This window comes from Numenius arquata, chromosome 6, assembly GCF_964106895.1.
Source record: "Numenius arquata chromosome 6, bNumArq3.hap1.1, whole genome shotgun sequence".
Classification (NCBI taxonomy): Eukaryota; Metazoa; Chordata; class Aves; order Charadriiformes; family Scolopacidae; genus Numenius; species Numenius arquata.
In genome coordinates, this window is record NC_133581.1 from 51,124,996 (window position 1) to 51,142,287 (window position 17,292).

Consider the following 17,292-nt stretch of genomic DNA (forward strand, 5'->3'; position numbering starts at 1 on the left):
GATTTTAGGTAGATTCCCTGTTCCTTAAATATACATTTAACATTTCAATTTTAACCCTCTTTTTCAGAAGTTTTCCAGGTTTTTGTAATGGTTCAAACCCCAACCTGCAGCAGATAATTTTTCCCAAGTTCAGGATGGTTTCTGTCTGGCCATTCTTTACAGGAAGAATGACAATAAACAGAAATTTTAGATATGCCTTAGAGATATTTTAAATGGAAGAGTACATTGCTGCTGTTCACAACTCTTTATCTTCAGGACATGTTGAGCAGCTTTATAGAAAATAATAATTTAAATTTGACTTTTAAACATCTTTGTATCAAGCATAAATAATTACTAAGTTGGCTGAGCCAGTACAGGTGTTCCTATGTCAAAGATGACAGTAACTAGAATAAAGTATTCATATATATTGGAAATCAAGCATTTTGTTCTCTAGGTAACTCAGAAATGCCCCTATGACATTTTTCTGTGATATTAATGAAGCATGTTAACTGAGTTCTGAAATGCAGTGATTATTTAAAGAATACGTACAGAGACAGTACGAACTCCTTACTAAAGCCTTGGTAAATGCTTAGTCTTGTCTAAAACAGCCTTTTTACAAGAAAAAGGAGGTAGACATTCATTTTTTCTGTACTTAGAACTTTGGATAAATAAGTGTCAAAATAAGTACTGGTAGAAAACATTCCTCATTGTCATTCTAGGACACTATTTAGAAAATCATTAAACCCTAGAAGTAATCCCCTTTTAGTACACTGAAATTGTTTCTATCACCAAGCATTCTAGAATGGCTCAAAATGTGGTTTTGCTATTTTAATTTCAGTTGAACTCTGTTTCTTCGGTGTGGTATTTTTTTTACCCTGTATGTACTTAATAGGAGTAGCTTAGTAAATGATCTCTGAGATCTGAAAAATCTGTCAATACTGTTATCCTGTTTTTATTGTTTATTTTTTTATTGTTAAAATGAAAAATGTCAGTCTGGTATGGATTCTTGTGAATTGCACTGAACATATTGTGGGAATGCTGAACTGAAATGAAGACTGCATTACAGAAGATAACTCATTGCAGAGTATTGATTTTGGAAATATTTGTATATTCTTTATAAAATACACTATACAATTAACTATTCATAAAAGCTAGTGAAAAATATACTTAGGCCGTACCTACACAAAAAAGTGTACTCATATTTTGAGTGCACTGTGAAAGTAAAATTTATGGTCCAGTGGCTGACTGAAAATCCAGGAAATTGAACCCATGTTACATACCTATTATCTTCACTGGAAAGTCTAGATTTTTGAATGATGCTTTATATCTCTCTCTGCTCAATTCCCACTGGACATAAGGAGAAATGAATAGCAAAAATTTGATAAAATTTGCATTTGCAATATGATATGTAGTCAGAATATATCAACTTACACTTGTACTATGTTTTTTATATTACATGAAGTCTCTATATAAGGTAGCTTTGTGGAAGCTTCTGCAATCTTCTAGCTAATTGCTAATTGTTTAATTTTCAAGTGATTCTAAAGGTCGGCAAGATTCTAGAGAAACTTTATTTTTATTATAAAACTTTTCGATTAATAAATTGCTACGTTTGGGTTAATTTCTCCATCTTTTGAAAAAGGTGATATACAAATATTTTTCTATTGAATTTGTATAAAAGGTAAAAATCTTGAAAATACTGGGAAACAAAACTTAGAAAAAAATTGTTTCTGTCAATTAAGACTTTTATTCATAATTCGGATAGTTCTTTTCTGAAAAATAAATCTGTAGGTTTTGTGGATTTTTTTTAACCTATAAGAGAATGAAATGAGCTGACTGGAGAGCATTCTTTGAAAAATGGAAAATAAAACTTCTGGGGTAAAATATATTTTGAAGAACCTCTGTTTCTTAGCAAGATAAATAATTTTGCTAGAAAGTTCTGACCCAGTCTCAGCATCCTCCAGTTCTGCTCTTGAATTCACTTACTGCAACGTTTTCTCCACGTATCGTGGTTCAGCTGCATCCTTTGTTAATAACTGAGATGCTTTTATCTAAATCATCTTACAACTTTGGAAATTGTAGATTGAAATCATCATGTTTCTATGCGACTCATCACATATCTCTGTGTTCCTAATAGCAGCAGCAGAATCCATCGGTCTTGTAAAATGATATTTCTTAGGGAGGATTTACCTATCAATTGTGGCAAAGCAAACTGTTTCTATGGACACCACAGATTCAGAGAGCCTTATGTACTCATATATGAGAACAATTACAGGCTTCTTATTTAACAGCTGGAATTGGTCTTCAGAAGTAGGATTCAATCCTTACATAAACTGCTAATTTGCATTATGACTTCAGTCAAGTCACTTCATCCTGCTGAACTTTAGCTTCTCAACAGTAAAGCAATGCTTCCTTCTCTCCTTAGTTTATACAGATTAAGAAAAGTACGTCCTCCTGCTTTAACAGACAGTACAAGAGAACACATGTACAGAAGTTAACAGAAAAGATGGCATTTGATGGTTTCCTTTATTTGAAGTTAATTTCTTAGCTAGAATGCAATTAGAATAGACTGTTTCATTGTTGCTTTTCTTGTAATTATGAGACATTTGTCTCTGATTCTGAAAAATAAAAGGCAGCTGAGAAACAATCTGGAAGCTCACACAGCGCTTTGCAGCAGCTGGTAGGTTCGGGTTCCTTTTGTTTCAGATTATTGAACCCTACTCGTTGCAATGGACTTCAAATCTGCTCATGCAGATTGCTGAGACCAAAGCAATGTGGTGAGTTATAAATAAGAAGACCGACCTACAGGATATGCCAATAAAGACAAGATGTACATGTTAGATTTCATCTTCCTACAAATACTTGCTGGGGAAGAAAATGGGTATGTTTCTTGTTTCTCTGGAAAACATTTTCTTGCAAATTGAATTCTCTTTTCTGTTATCTTCACAGAGTTGATATCTGCTCATTTTGCGTATTGGTGGCTGCACACAACAATCTACGCATACTGCAGAATATAGAGCCAGAGAACTTACAGATACATAGTGAGGAAAACAAAGATGGAAATGACAAGAAAAGGAAGGTGAGGATAGCGGGAAAGTGATAAAAACATAAATAGAAGTAAGGGAACTTGATGAAGAGAGGGGCATTAGAAGCAGAGAAAAAGGGAAAAGATCAATTCCTAGGATGAAACATTCTGAACTGTTCTTAGAAACTGGCTTTGACTTGAATTACCATAGGTGGTTGTTTCTCAGAGACCTTGCAGGAGGACTTAGAGTAGGAAACTAGACTAAATTGAAAGGTTACAGCCATGCACTGGGAACACTGTCATTGGTAGATTTGCAACTGCTCATGGCACTGGTCTGGTAGCAGTTGTGATGCTAAATTTGAAAAGCAATACATAGATAGGCTATGAAGTCCTGATCACTTTCTGTAGAACATGACAGGTGCAGAATCTGTGCCAAAGAAACAAGAGCACAGTGAGCTTGGAGGAGACTGAAGGTGGAGTGAGACATAAATCAGGATGAGGAGGTGACTTTGGCTACAAATTTCTGAGTTTATGTCTTGCTTTCTCTCTCTCTCTCTCTCACTGTTCTCCTTTGTTGTTTTTAAGTATCTAGGTATTAATCTACATAATTAATATACTAATGAAACGTCTGCTAAGGCTCCATGTAATTTCATTACACTTCCTGGGTGACCATTCTGCAATTCTGAGCTTTTTACAGTGGCATATAAGAAGGAAATATAATTTAAATAAAAATAATCACAAATTTCATTTAACTTGGCAGAATTTAGCCTTACGCATTGGTGGTTTTGGGAAATATTCCTAATGTAAGATATAGCCAAACTATCTTTGGTACATCTAGAAATTGCTCACTGCCTTTGGAATTGTTATTTATTGATATGGTACTAGCAGGCAGAGACTCATCAAGTATGAAATGATGATTGTGTGATCCTGAACAAACACACAAAAAGGTTTTTTCATGTTCCATCTGTTCTGGTCTTTAGGTCAGATGTGTTTTCCAACTGGAAAAAACTCCAGCAGTTGAAATGAGACTTAGAAATACCAGTAGAAATACTGCCCACCAGCTTTCTAATGTAGGGCAGGTATCTCTCAGAGACACTGCACAGGACTGGCAGCCGAGATACATGCTGGCAACAGCTGAAGTGTTCAGGACATATTTCCGTCCTCTTGAACTACTCCATGTCCCTCAGTGCATAAGACAGCCTGAGGAGCCTAAATTGTAGCAGTTTCCCTGGGCTGCATTTCGTTTCAGAGCAGCCTGCAGTCTTTGCAGCGTGAAATGCTGGAGTCCTACCCTGTCATGCCTGTCATGCTCTGGCTTGCAAGAGAAGCACAGCACTTCTGGAAGCAAGACATTCCGCAGTGCTTTTAGGATCTCCTGGCACTCTCTGAGCCCTCTTTCTGCTGCAAAGAGAGTGTAATGGGAGTGAGACTCCCAGCCTTTCTTTGTTAGTGACATGTGGCAAATAATGATTCTTTGAGAGTCAGAGCCTCAGAAGTACAAATTCTTTTCACTGCTACTCACCTGCAGTTACATTACCTGTGCCTAATTCTCTCAACTTCATAACAAGATGTTTTAGCTGCATCTCTAACTCCCAGTGCCCACCTCATTATTCTATCATTTCAGCGCACACTTAAGATGTTTTAGGTTAATTATAGATGTGCAGTACATGAGTGAGTGAGAGAAAGAGACGCAGAGAGATGATAACAGCCTGCAACTATGCGAAGGGTTTAAATGCTGAGAAGACAGGGAATGTGTAAAGTATGAAACATGGGCTATTACAAGCATGAATGAGACATAACTAAGGAAGGGAAATACCCAGTGAATTCTCTGGAGAAGTTTGCCTGACAGTGTGATAGTTAAATTGGGAGACTCTCCTCTAGCAGATCAGAAGACAGATTTCTTGCTTGTGAGGTCCAAAATCCTAGGGAACAATTTCAAGGTGATGGCAACTGAAGAATTGTCTTTTCTGGCTTCTCTTTGTATGTCTGTATACAAACAGAGACAGTCTCATAACTACAAAGATGTAGATAACCATGTATGACTCCATCATGACAGCAATTCATTCATGACAGTGATATTCATCATATATTGTATGTTTGGCATTCTCATCTCATCAGGACTCCCGCCCATCAATAAGACTCTGCCATGATGCTTCTTTTATTTCTGAATATATTTCTGCATATAGCTCCAAACAGCTGTCATGGGACAAAAGAAAACATGTCAGAGTGATATTTGCTTCTTATTCTTGAAAAAGTAAAATTACTTCCAAAGATGACGCTGGCCTGAGGCTTAAGAGAGGTAACATTTGGCTCTGTGCAAGGACATATTTTATATGTCATTATCCATTGGATTTAGAAATAGCAGATTTTAAGTGAGAAGTCATCTGCTGTAAAACCTGCTAGGTCAGGGTATACTGTACATGCAATGGTTTGGTGTATTATGAAAAGTTTATTTTTTTTATTGGAAGAGGTACAGATAATAAAAGAATAATCTGAAAGATTGGAAAAACAAAAGTATGGAGATCCTGCACATTTTCAATTCCTGAACACAATGTTAACATTACTGTTAATGTCATTGTACTGTAAATAATCTGGAGTCTGTGGTAATAAGTGTTCTATGCTTTAAAATTTTTTAAGAATCGAGGCTTTATTTTTAATTGAAATTTTTTTTATTCAAAAGCTGAATAGCAGTTGAAGACTTCTGGGCATCGTAAGATTGCGGTGTGATTTCTTTTTTTATTCACATTTTTACCATGCAGAAATGTTCTGATTTTGGCTGCAGTCACAACAGTGTCTTGTTGGTTGAATAACACATATATAACAATAATATATATATAGGACGTATGTCTTATATACAAGATGTATGTCTTTTATATATATATTCCTGCTTCGGCAGGGGAGTTGGACTAGATGATCTTTATGGTCCCTTCCAACTCTAAAAATTCAGTGAAATTCAGTGAAATTATTTTGCTGGCCCATTAATATTGTGTACACTTTGAGGTTTCATGCTCCCGTGTGTTCAGGCTGTTTTGGGGTACAAGCAGATCATTTCCACTGCAGACCTGTCTGCTCTCCCAGTACTCCCCACTGCCAGTGTTTCCTTTCCCTCTGAGGTCATTCCCAATAGCTAAGTCATGAGAAACGTACACAGCATGTGGGGACCCTGGTCACTCAGGCGCGAGAGTATTTTTCCTCTAGATGACATTGCATAACATACTTCAGTAGGTTTTTGCTTCTTTGGTATGTTTGAGGCTGTAATATCACTTTATTGCAGAAAGCAGAATGATTTTAGCCAAAGGAATAACTCTAACTGGATACTTTTTGAATGACTACAAGGAAGCAAATGCAGTTTTAAATTTCGGTACAATGTGTGGTGCCTTTTTCATTTGACCTTGCAACATATGGGGAGGGAGGAGGGGGGGATTGATGAGCTCTCAAGTGCATCAGTATCCTAGATGTGAATCCTGCTGGATTATGAGTTTAAAACTTGAGGAAAGAGTAGAGAAATTCTATATTTAGTTGTAAAGTAAACAAGAAAATACAGTCAGTTTTGTGTAGATTTTGCAGCAAGAGCTGGCTCTGTCTCAGCTTCAGCAGTCTGTCTCTCTCTGTAGCAGAAGGGAATGCAGGATGTGTCAGGGAGGGTCTGATTGGGGAGGAATTCAATGCAGCTATCAGCAGGGGGCTTCTATGTAAATACTGTAACACCTCTGAACCGAGGAACAGCTGAGATAACACTGTAAACTAATCTCTAGTGCTGGAGAAGCTGGCCAATCCCTCGCATTATACGGTTTCTGTAGAAAAGACGTGCTAGGGAAAAAAAGAAGCACATTTAAATTATATATGGCAACTTACCACAGGGTAAAATATGCTGACTTTTTAAAATTGAAAGCAGCATATGGTAAAGTATTTTTTTTCTTTGAAATGGTCCTTTGTGCCAGGGTATATATGCTTATGCATCCTTGCATATATAGGAATTCTTATATAAATAGGCATTGCTATCATAAAAATATTTTTAACTCTCTGTTACCTGTGCTTAATTGATTCAGATAAATATATACTCACTTGGGGTCTTATCCCACCAGTGTTAATTTTGGTTGATTTTTCATCAATACCAGGAAAAATAAGAGCCAAAGTTTGTCCAGAGCAGAAGCACTGAAGGACAGTCTTTCCCTGCTTTGACCTTTTGAGGTCACTGTATTTCACAGTCCTACACCGTCCTCTCTTAGGTGGCTAAGAAATAAAAGTAATACATACTCAGATACATACACACATACATAATATATATGTGCATATGCACTTATATATACATATATATGAAATATACATACACACACCTTTATACACAAATAGTCTCTCACCTGAAACAGTTTGTCTCTCCTCGAGGCATTTAAAGAAAAGCAGGAGCTATCAAATGGCCAAGAAGTTTGTTGCTACATCTGCTTCAGAGCTGTGCTCATAATTGGGCACAACCCCAAGATAAACTGGGGTTGGGGTGGAGCTAACCACCTCATTAATTGTGCTAGAAATGAGGAAACTGATTCCACTATCTCCAATTTCAGAAGAAATTAAAAGTCCAAGCGTCTCTGACGCCCCCTTTGGATATAGTTTAGAAGTCAGTAGCCGGCAATTTCCAGTTCTCGCACCCTTTGTCAAACCACAGTGCAAGGACAGCTCTTACACCAACACCTCCCAAGCCCTCAAACTGCAGGTTGAGTTGTACTCACAAGCTCTTTCCTTCCATCTCATTTAAGATGTAGATCACCATGTGGTGGCTGTCAGCCCTTGTATGGCATCTGATAAACTGGACCTGTGTTTAAGCAGTTGATCCAGTTTACTGAGTGTTGCCCCCTTGACCCTCAGTTCTTTCTTTCCTCTGTGTTGCCTCGCACGGGCAGACATTGGGCAGTTTATAAGCTGAGCTCCCAAAGGACAGTCTACTCTGCATTATAATGTGGTTCCTCTGGGACACACGTTGACAATCTCTGCCTTCGCATACCAGGCCAAACCCACTCAAGGGATGCCTCTCCAGTCTTTCTATTTTTAACTGAAAAAAAAAAAAAAATCCTGAAGATACATGGATTTTCTAGGTTCCACCGCTGGAACAAATTATCAATGTGGATGTTTCAACAACTGAGCAGGAAAACAACTGTCACATTACATTAATACCATAGCTGGTTTTTGTCCAAGCTATTCCCATCTCTCATCCTCCGCCCTATGCATATCACTATGCGTTACTGATCCGGTGTGTATTGAAAGAGCAAAAATGGGGAGTTTACATATATGCATATTAATGTAAACAAGCAGATCCCATTTTGTGCTATAGATGACAGCCAAAAGCAGTGACAAGCATGATTTTTGCTGCATGTACTCATCAAAGTTTAAAAGAAATTGAGTGTGCACTGCTCCTTCCTAAGGCAATACAGGCAGCAGATGCTGCCTCCATGCAGTAGAAGAGCCTCAGTTGTTGGCACCAAACTAACCTCACGGGTCGTCGATTAAATAGGAGCTCGGCTGGCTTTTTTCAGTGGAAAAATGAAAAGCCGAGGGAGAAAACACCTGCGCAGCTTCCCCCGCACCCTCCACCAAGGCCGAGCATCTCCATTTTTTGGATCCACCGGGGCTGGTGCCTGGCGGATGTCGACACCCCGGGGGTGCCGGCGGCGGCAGGGGCCGAGCCCATGGGAGGTGGCCCGGGAAGCCACCTTTCCACCCCGCCACCCGAAAGCGCTGGCCCCCGAGGGGCTGCGCGGGGCTCCCTATTTGGCCATGCGGCGGGCCGGGGGCGCGCTGCCCCGCGCCTGCCTTACATGGGCCGGGCGACCGGGCTGTGCCGGGGCTGGCCGGGCTCCATTCATGGCTGCGCGGCCGCTCAATGGCGCGGAGCCGACCAAATAAGGAGAAGGTGGCTGCCCCGTCCCGCGGCGGCCCCGGCCGACGCTGCCCCTCGGGGGGGTATAAATTGGGGCGTCTCCGCCGAGCCGGTACCCAGGCTCTCCTCCGCAGCCCCCCCGCCGCCGGTGCTGGTCTGGTGAGTTGCGCGGCCGCGCCCACAGCTCCGCGGGGCCGGCTCGGGGCGGGCAGGGAGGGACGACGTGGGACGAGACGGCATAGGACGGGACGGGATGGGACGGCACGGAATGGGATGGAACGGGATGGGACGGGACAGGACAGGATGAGATGAGATGGCACAGCCGCTGCTCTGCCTGCGCACCTCCCGGCTTGGCGTTATTCCCGCCGGGGACACCGCCCCCGTCCCCGGCCGCGCCAGCTGCCGCGGCCCGACGGGGCGCGACGCCCCGCCGCAGGTGAAGTGCTGTGGGCAGGGGCAATCTCTCCGATTTCAAACGCTTTCCCTCTCGTTTCAATCTGCGGCCTGAGGGTACGGCTAATGATGCCCAAACGAGCGTCCTGCAAGCCGGGGCGCCTTTTGAAGCGCGGAGAAGAAAGCGGCTGACGGATGCTATTTAAAGCCCTGCCCACGAGCGTGGCTGAGCCACCGAGCATCCTCCCGGGACGAGTCAAATTTCCCGCTCCCGCCGCCAGCTGCTGGTGTGCCGCCGCCGCCCGTGCCCTCCGGGATGGCGGCGGGAGGGCGCGGAGGGGCCACCCGGGCGGGCTCGGCGGGGCCCGGCGGCAGCGCCGCGCTGTCCGCGGGGCTCTGGACGCGCCGCCGCTCTGTGTTTCAGGTCCGTGCCTCCCTGCGAAGATGTGTGACGACGAGGAGACCACCGCACTGGTGTGCGACAACGGCTCGGGGCTGGTCAAGGCGGGCTTTGCCGGAGACGATGCCCCTAGGGCCGTTTTCCCGTCCATCGTCGGCCGCCCGAGGCACCAGGTAAATACGGGGGGCGGGACCGGGGGCAGGACCGATTTTACCCCCTCTCTCCGGAAGTCGCCTCTGCTCGCCCCTTTCCTCCTTAGTCCTTCTGTCTTGTCCCAAATACCCTGCGCTTCCCTCTGCTCACTTCTTGCGGTGGTACTAGTGAAGCCATTTCAGTTCTCTCCAATGCTTCCCTCAACTCCCCTGTTTGGCTGTCCCTTAATCTCCTTTCTGTCACTGTCTCCCTTTCCCCCAGTTATTTCTAATTCAGCAACTTTTGCCTTGACTCTCTCCCTGTCTTCTCTCCTAATGAGCCCAAACCCAGCTTCCTACAAAGCTGCTGCCCACTCCATCCCCAGGCCAGACCTGCTCCTGGTGCTAGTTCAAAGGCATCTCCATTAAACTACAATGTTTGCAATTAGTATATTGTTATTGTGAATACATTACTGATGAGGCTCCACAGGAATAGTGATTTTGGGAGTGTCTTCCTTCACTAGAAGGTTTATTTCCCTCTGTATCTTCTTGTTTGTAAACTCTGTTTGTATGTCTCTCTGTATCTTTCCCTGCCCATGATATTGTGCAGTTTACTGTCAGTCAAACTTTGGACAAGAAAGAAGTAATTGAAAATAGAAGATGTACTAAAAAGGGGGGGAAATCTTTTCATCTGATTAAAGAAAAAATGATTTCATGAGGAAACTTCAAGTTCTGTTGACTTAATATTTCAATAATGCTAATTTCTTTTCCTAAACAACTTTTCAGTGGTGTGACCTTTCTTGAAAATAGCATGCTTGTCTGTGGTGCAACTGTTTGGGCTCTGTGATGTTATCTTCCTCAAATAGTGCTTTTCTCTATTTTCTTCTCTTAGGGTGTTATGGTTGGTATGGGTCAAAAAGATTCCTATGTGGGTGATGAAGCTCAGAGCAAAAGAGGTATCCTTACTTTGAAATATCCCATTGAACATGGCATCATCACCAACTGGGATGATATGGAAAAGATCTGGCACCACACTTTCTACAATGAGCTCCGTGTGGCCCCTGAGGAGCACCCTACCTTGCTCACAGAAGCCCCCTTGAACCCTAAAGCTAACCGTGAAAAGATGACCCAGATAATGTTTGAGACCTTCAACGTGCCTGCTATGTATGTGGCGATCCAGGCTGTCCTGTCCCTGTATGCCTCCGGTCGTACAACAGGTAACGTAAAAAAATAAACACTATTTATCAGGAGTCCTCCTTCTTTCTCATTCCAAATAGGAAAAAAAAACCCCATAGCTCATTCAAATCTATACAAAAATAGGTATTTTTAGTTCATAGCAACTGATAATAATATAGCAGAAAAGCCAGCACAAAATAGTCTGTGAGAACAGCAATGTGGACCTGTCTACATCGCTTTCAGAGGGGCACTGTGGAATTGACTCTCCTGCTGCTTGTCATGACACAAATGGTGAGACATTCCTGTGAAGATACTGCAGTTACACAAGTATTACACCAGTTTAAGGGCTTAAAGTGGGCCCAAGAGATGACCATTCACTATTGCAAATGTACTTATTGCTCAGCGTAGTAGCAGTGGCAGGCTGTTCGTATGGATTAGCTTAAAATATGTATGGGACAACTGTTTAATGGGAAAGTTCACACCAAACATGAACTTCCAGACAAGCAAAGACAGAAGCAAGGGGTGAGATCTTTATGGCTAAAATAGAATGATACTATTTTATACTACCTGAAAAATCCTGTATTTTTTGGTGTTTGCTGCTGCTTACTGTGCCTGAGGTCTCCCGGTGATTCCAACTGCTCTCTGACATTTCTTTCCCAGGTATTGTTCTTGACTCTGGCGATGGCGTCACCCACAATGTACCTATTTATGAAGGTTATGCTTTGCCTCATGCTATCATGCGTCTGGATCTGGCTGGCAGGGATCTGACTGACTACCTCATGAAGATCCTCACGGAGCGTGGCTATTCCTTTGTGACAACAGGTCAGTCCTTCAGCTTTGCCCTCCTGTGAAAATCCTTGTGTCTCTCTTGGCCATCTTCCTCTAGTATTTTGCTTATCCAAACATTGATTTGATTCCCATATATCTGCAGCTGAACGTGAGATTGTTCGTGATATCAAAGAGAAGTTGTGCTATGTTGCACTGGACTTTGAGAATGAAATGGCCACTGCTGCCTCTTCGTCCTCTCTGGAAAAGAGCTATGAATTGCCTGATGGTCAAGTGATCACAATCGGTAATGAACGTTTCCGCTGCCCTGAAACCTTATTCCAGCCATCCTTTATTGGTAAGTGTTCCCAGGAAATTCTCCTTTCAGTAGGAGGTACTAATGAATCAGAAGATTTAGGAGGTGTCCCACTCCTCTTCCTGCTTACCTAAATTTGGCATGAAATCGGACAGAAATAATGAGATAGATCATCTGGTCCCTGTAAGCTATGCTTAATGTAAGCTCAGGTGGTAATTAACTGAGCTCTGGGGTCTTCCTGCAAGGTTTAGACCAGGTTTTGGGGTCACAGTTTTTTGTGATAAAATGGAGCTAGAATATCATCATGTCATGATGGAAAGAATAGCTTCCAGTGCTGTGTTTGTAAAGCTTATACTTAAAACAGTATTTGACTGCAGGAAGAAATAAAGTACCTGTGAGGGGAAAAAAAAAAAAAAAAAAGAAAGAAGGTTTGTGTATATTTATATGCACGGTAATTGAACATTGGCATGGTCAAGATGGTCAGCTTTGCTGTTTGTGAGTGCAGCTGACGGATATAGCAAATGCTTATACTCTACGTCCTGAGCAATAAGTGCAGTTGTTCACCAGCTGACATCTTACTGTGGATCTAGCGGGTCTAGTGTCAGCCTTTTCAGGAAGCACCTGTCAAAATTAAAAACTGGAATGCAACCTACAAACACTTGCTTCTGGTTTCTTTTTCCTTACCACCAAGTACTAATATCTTGGTTATGTCTTGCCTTGATGTTTATAAGTGGTATAGACTGTATTTTGAGAAGGCTGAAAAAGAAATTAAGTTACTATTGTCTTCTTTAGTTCTACTTCAGCTGCTTTTGTTTATTGCTGTCTTTTCTATATTCAACTAATGCTTTTTGTGAGACTCTGACATAACCTGATACTCATATTTTCTATTCTATATAACTTTCTTCCATTACCATATACTAAATGAGTTTATCTTGTGTCTACCTCTTCTCTTACTGCATATTTTGAATATCTTTCCTTTGCACATGCATTATGATTCTTACCCTTTCTAACAAAGAATTTTTGTTTTCTTAGTTAGTTCTGTAATTCTATTTTTTAAACATTTTTCTATAACATTTAATGATTAGTAAGTAATTTTACAACAAAAATATCGTAACAGTTCATATTAATGATGATGAGAAATGCCAAGAGTTCTCTTCATGAAGACCTCTTGTATAATCTACAGATCTACTACTGTCTTCTTTCTTCTCAAGGTATGGAATCTGCTGGTATTCACGAAACTACCTACAACAGTATCATGAAGTGTGATATTGATATTCGTAAGGACCTGTATGCTAACAACGTCCTCTCAGGTGGAACGACAATGTACCCTGGCATTGCTGATCGCATGCAGAAGGAAATCACCGCCCTTGCTCCTAGCACTATGAAGATCAAGGTGAGGAATTTGACTCTCTTCTATAAAATGTGGGTATGGATGGGGAAAATGCCCACATCATTAAATTGGCATACAGAAGGAACTCAAAAGTGAGATCGACAGCTGATGGACAAGTGAGAAGAAATCCCATTTAATCAGCATAAACATATTGATTAGAAGCAAGTATTAGAAAAGAGGAAAAGACGGTTATAGATTTTCTTAGGGAACTTTCATGTATTGTACCAGCTGCTGAAGATCAATACTGTTATTATAGAAAATTTCTTTAAGGACATATCTAGTGGTTTGTTACATTGTTGATGTGAGTTGGTTGTTCAGAAACGTAACTGTTAAATGAGGATTTTGTTGCTTGTCTTTATCCTAGATCATTGCCCCACCTGAGCGCAAGTACTCTGTCTGGATTGGTGGCTCCATTCTAGCATCTCTGTCCACCTTCCAGCAAATGTGGATCAGCAAACAGGAGTATGATGAAGCTGGTCCATCCATTGTCCACCGCAAGTGCTTCTAAGCACTTTTCCCTCAATTTACTTCCCACTCAGGATGACGACAATATGCTTCTTGGAGTCTTCTGGCAACCCTTCCTGAACTCTTCAGTCATTGTACAGTTTGTTTACACACCCGTGCAATTTATTTGTGCTTCTAATATTTATTGCTTTATAAATAAACAAGATCTGGGACTTGCAACCTACAAATGATTGTCTTTTTTTTTTTATTATAATTTTTCTTTGGTTAAAAAAAATGACACTAAACACCCTGGAATTTGGAAACTCCCATCAAACCTATCAATGCCTTCACAGCATGCATGCCCTTCTAACCGATATAGGCATGTTAGGTCGTGGTTTTCTATTAGTAAGAATTTATAGCTTATAGTTTTCAGTTTGAAACTTGAAACAAAAGAAGCATCATATATCAAAGCTTACAAAGAAATAGCCTTGAGGGTAGACCCAGTAAGTGAAACAAGTGGAAAGAAATCTCTTATAGTCACTCACTGGGTTTAGAAATGTTTCTTCTGTTGCATTCATTATAACCCAAGTATTTTAATAGTAATTTATTGAAAGCCAAAGTTTCTGTAAGAGTATTATGTTAATACATTTAGAATGTGATTTATAACTAATTAGCTCAATCCCAAAGAGTCATAAAATTGTTTTCTGTGGGCTATAAACATTTATGACAAAACATTAATTCAAACTGACAGTTTACTCATCTTCCTTTATCTCTTTAAAGCCAGAAATAAAGAAGTGAAGCTTTTATTGTACTAATGCAAAACAACCAAACTTTTGCTGTATAAACACACAATTGTTATAGTCACGATTATTTTCACATCATCATTCATATGTCTTTGGCAATTTTTAATCCTTAATCTTCACTATTCTTTGTCGCTATTTGACCCAGATACTGCAATCAAAAATTGCTTACTTTCTGCCAGCTTTTGTGTTCCTCACCATGACTTTTTACAACTGTGCTCTCTGACTTCTTTTTTTTTTTTTTTTTTAAAGGAGTATCTAAAAGGTGAAGTACAGAATTATCTGGAAGATTTTCATTAAATTAATGGGACCAGTCAGCATCATAGTTTGAACTATGCACAGACTGGAGTTTGCCTAAACTTGATTTAGAAAATTAGTTAAAGCATTTATCAAGCTGTGCATGTATTTAGTTAGGCATGTGCTTAGTTGAGAGCCATTACAGGTGTTTGAAAAGATTAGATTTCGTGGTCATTTCATGCTCAAATGCTAATTTTTTTTAATAAAAAAACAACCCAAAATGTAATAACGGGCAGTTTACACAACTGCAGGGAAACTTTTCCCGTTTCTCCTCCCTTTTATTTTCTGGAAACGCATTAAAACTAGACGCTAAATGTGATCTGCAGTTAAGCAGAACTGATTTTTCTCTATGAATATATGAAGACATATTTAGTATCTGTCTTGAATTTACTTATCATCCAAAGACATTTTACTGAGACACCATTGTAATTGCCTACTATCAGCTTGCAATTGAAATATTCAAATATTTCTAGATATTTTTGCTTTTGGGCAGACAGGGAGGATGGAGTTGTTAAATATAAATGAAATTTAAACATAAGCACAAAATTTTAAACCTCTTTTACAATTTAAATATTTTAAACAAACATAAAAAAATTTTAACGTAAGTATGAAAGTCTAAACATAAATATGAAATACCTCACACTGCACACAGTATTAGTGACATGCTGCTACAAATAGGCCTTTTCACAATGCAATCCAAATTAATTGACCAGTGAATCTGTTAAGGCAGAGTCAACATCTTCTACTGCCCTCAAGAAGGTTTCCAGAGTAAGGAGTCACTCTGAAGTTCACACCATGGAGATATTTTGGATGTTTTGAAAACATGGGAACATTTCCAGATTTCTGACCAACACAAATTTAAGTATTCAAACTTAAATAACATTTGCCAATGAAGTTTGCATATTGTTATTCAGAACCATTGCACTTTTCTTGCTTGGTCTTGCTTGCTAATTTGAAAGATTCAGCTGGTCAGAGAGGTCATCTCAGGTATTAGTGTGAATTAATAGGGTGATACTGGACATAAATTGCAACTAATTGGAGCTTAAAATGTTAAGCAAGTATGCAAAGGGCATGCTAAGTCAGCCCCAGTGAATTCCTGACTGCCTAGCTCTGACTGATAGGTCAGGAATGGCAGGGACACAGCTGGCACCACAGTCACGGTTGGGATTGGGAGTTCGCCCTTGAGCATGTGGGCATGAGGAGGGAACTGAAGGAAGCCACCGATTGCATGACATTCTTTCCATAGACATTTTTGGGTTTGTAGTTCACAGTTTATGGAAATGGATATGAGCAGCAAGGATTGTGCAAAAGGCTGAGATGCTTGAGTACGTGTAGGATATGAACAAAAAGCAGCAGTGTCATGCTTACTCCCTTATAGCGTGTTTCCAAATGCATTCAGTTTTAATAGAGTAACCACATACTTTGTATATATGTATTCTCACTCAGTGCAGTGAAAACTTCAATAATTCAGTGGGATTAGAAGTATTTTTATACATATATATAATTATTTGTGGAAGCAAAACTTGGGAAAAGTGTAGTTCTTTTGAATATGGGTAATGCAACTGATCAATTTGATTGAGAGGAATTTGAGAGTTAAGGCACATAAGCTAGGATTCAAAATTCTAATAAGAGATGCCACTGCTTAAGTTCACCCTCTGTTTACATTTTACAATAAGCCTTAATCAGGGTGGTATACATTTTGTATGGCAAATGAAGATGGGGAATGAGATGCAGAAGTTAACTGGAGAGCACCTATATGATAACCAGTAGGATTATTGCAGATACTTGCTTGCAAAAGGCAAATTAAAAACCGGCTGTACCCAATCCCTGCTGTGAACATCTATTGGGGTTCAACCTACAGCTTTCATCTCTGAAACACCCCAGCTAATGAAGACATTGACATAAATTTTGAGACTGAAGGATTGCAGCTAACCTTCACTGCTCTTCTTGAGATTGTTTTTGGACGGAAGAGGGAAAGTTAATGTTTAGCCAAACTTATAGATCCAACACACGCATTTTGAAAAGCAGAGTGGATACATGGCAAAACATCTATCTGCCACAGTGAAGTGTGTCCTGTTATTTGACTTTGCAACTCCTTGTTGTTAAATATGTAAAACGGTGTGAAAGTCATTCTGTGGAAGTTGGTCTGATGTGATTTTTAACCTAGATAAGCAGGCTTTATTCAGTAACAAGGGCTAAAAATGTTAAAAAAATACTAACATACATCAGTAAGAGCTAGAACAAAGTCAGAGCAACACAGCCCAGTACTTCTGATTTTGACTGAAGGACATTGGGGTTTTGCCACTG

General features: G+C 40.4%; 1 protein-coding gene and 1 long non-coding RNA gene across 6 annotated transcripts; one reads left to right on the plus strand and one right to left on the minus strand.

Annotated features, from left to right (window-relative positions):
- Positions 1-5,433: 5,433 nt before the first annotated feature.
- LOC141466219 (uncharacterized) lies at positions 5,434-7,786 on the minus strand. Its single transcript, XR_012463292.1, has 3 exons — positions 7,363-7,786; positions 7,067-7,234; positions 5,434-6,811 (listed from the first exon to the last, which is right to left on the minus strand). It is a non-coding gene; the product is annotated as an uncharacterized lncRNA (long non-coding RNA).
- Positions 7,787-8,527: 741 nt separating this feature from the next.
- On the plus strand, positions 8,528-14,868 carry ACTC1 (actin alpha cardiac muscle 1). Of its 5 annotated transcripts, none has more exons than XM_074148775.1 (7): positions 8,528-9,032; positions 9,691-9,839; positions 10,690-11,014; positions 11,634-11,795; positions 11,905-12,096; positions 13,266-13,447; positions 13,809-14,868. In XM_074148775.1, the coding sequence occupies exons 2-7, from the start codon at positions 9,711-9,713 to the stop codon at positions 13,950-13,952; spliced, it is 1,134 nt and encodes a 377-aa protein (XP_074004876.1). In that variant the 5' UTR covers positions 8,528-9,032; positions 9,691-9,710; the 3' UTR covers positions 13,953-14,868. The 5 variants fall into 5 exon arrangements, with proteins under 5 accessions (XP_074004876.1, XP_074004877.1, XP_074004879.1 ...); XM_074148776.1 differs by having other exon boundaries at positions 8,988-9,309; XM_074148778.1 differs by lacking the exon at positions 8,528-9,032 and having other exon boundaries at positions 9,711-9,839; positions 10,690-10,816; positions 10,928-11,014; positions 13,809-14,862.
- The last annotated feature ends 2,424 nt before the right edge of the window (positions 14,869-17,292 follow it).

Excerpts from the sequence above, each read along its gene's own strand:
- ACTC1 (XM_074148775.1), top strand. The coding sequence starts at position 9,711 with ATGTGTGACGACGAGGAGACCACCGCACTGGTGTGCGACAACGGCTCG. Across the intron at positions 9,840-10,689 it reads TCGGCCGCCCGAGGCACCAG|GGTGTTATGGTTGGTATGGG; the intron begins GTAAATACGGGG and ends TTCTTCTCTTAG. Across the intron at positions 12,097-13,265 it reads ATTCCAGCCATCCTTTATTG|GTATGGAATCTGCTGGTATT; the intron begins GTAAGTGTTCCC and ends TTTCTTCTCAAG.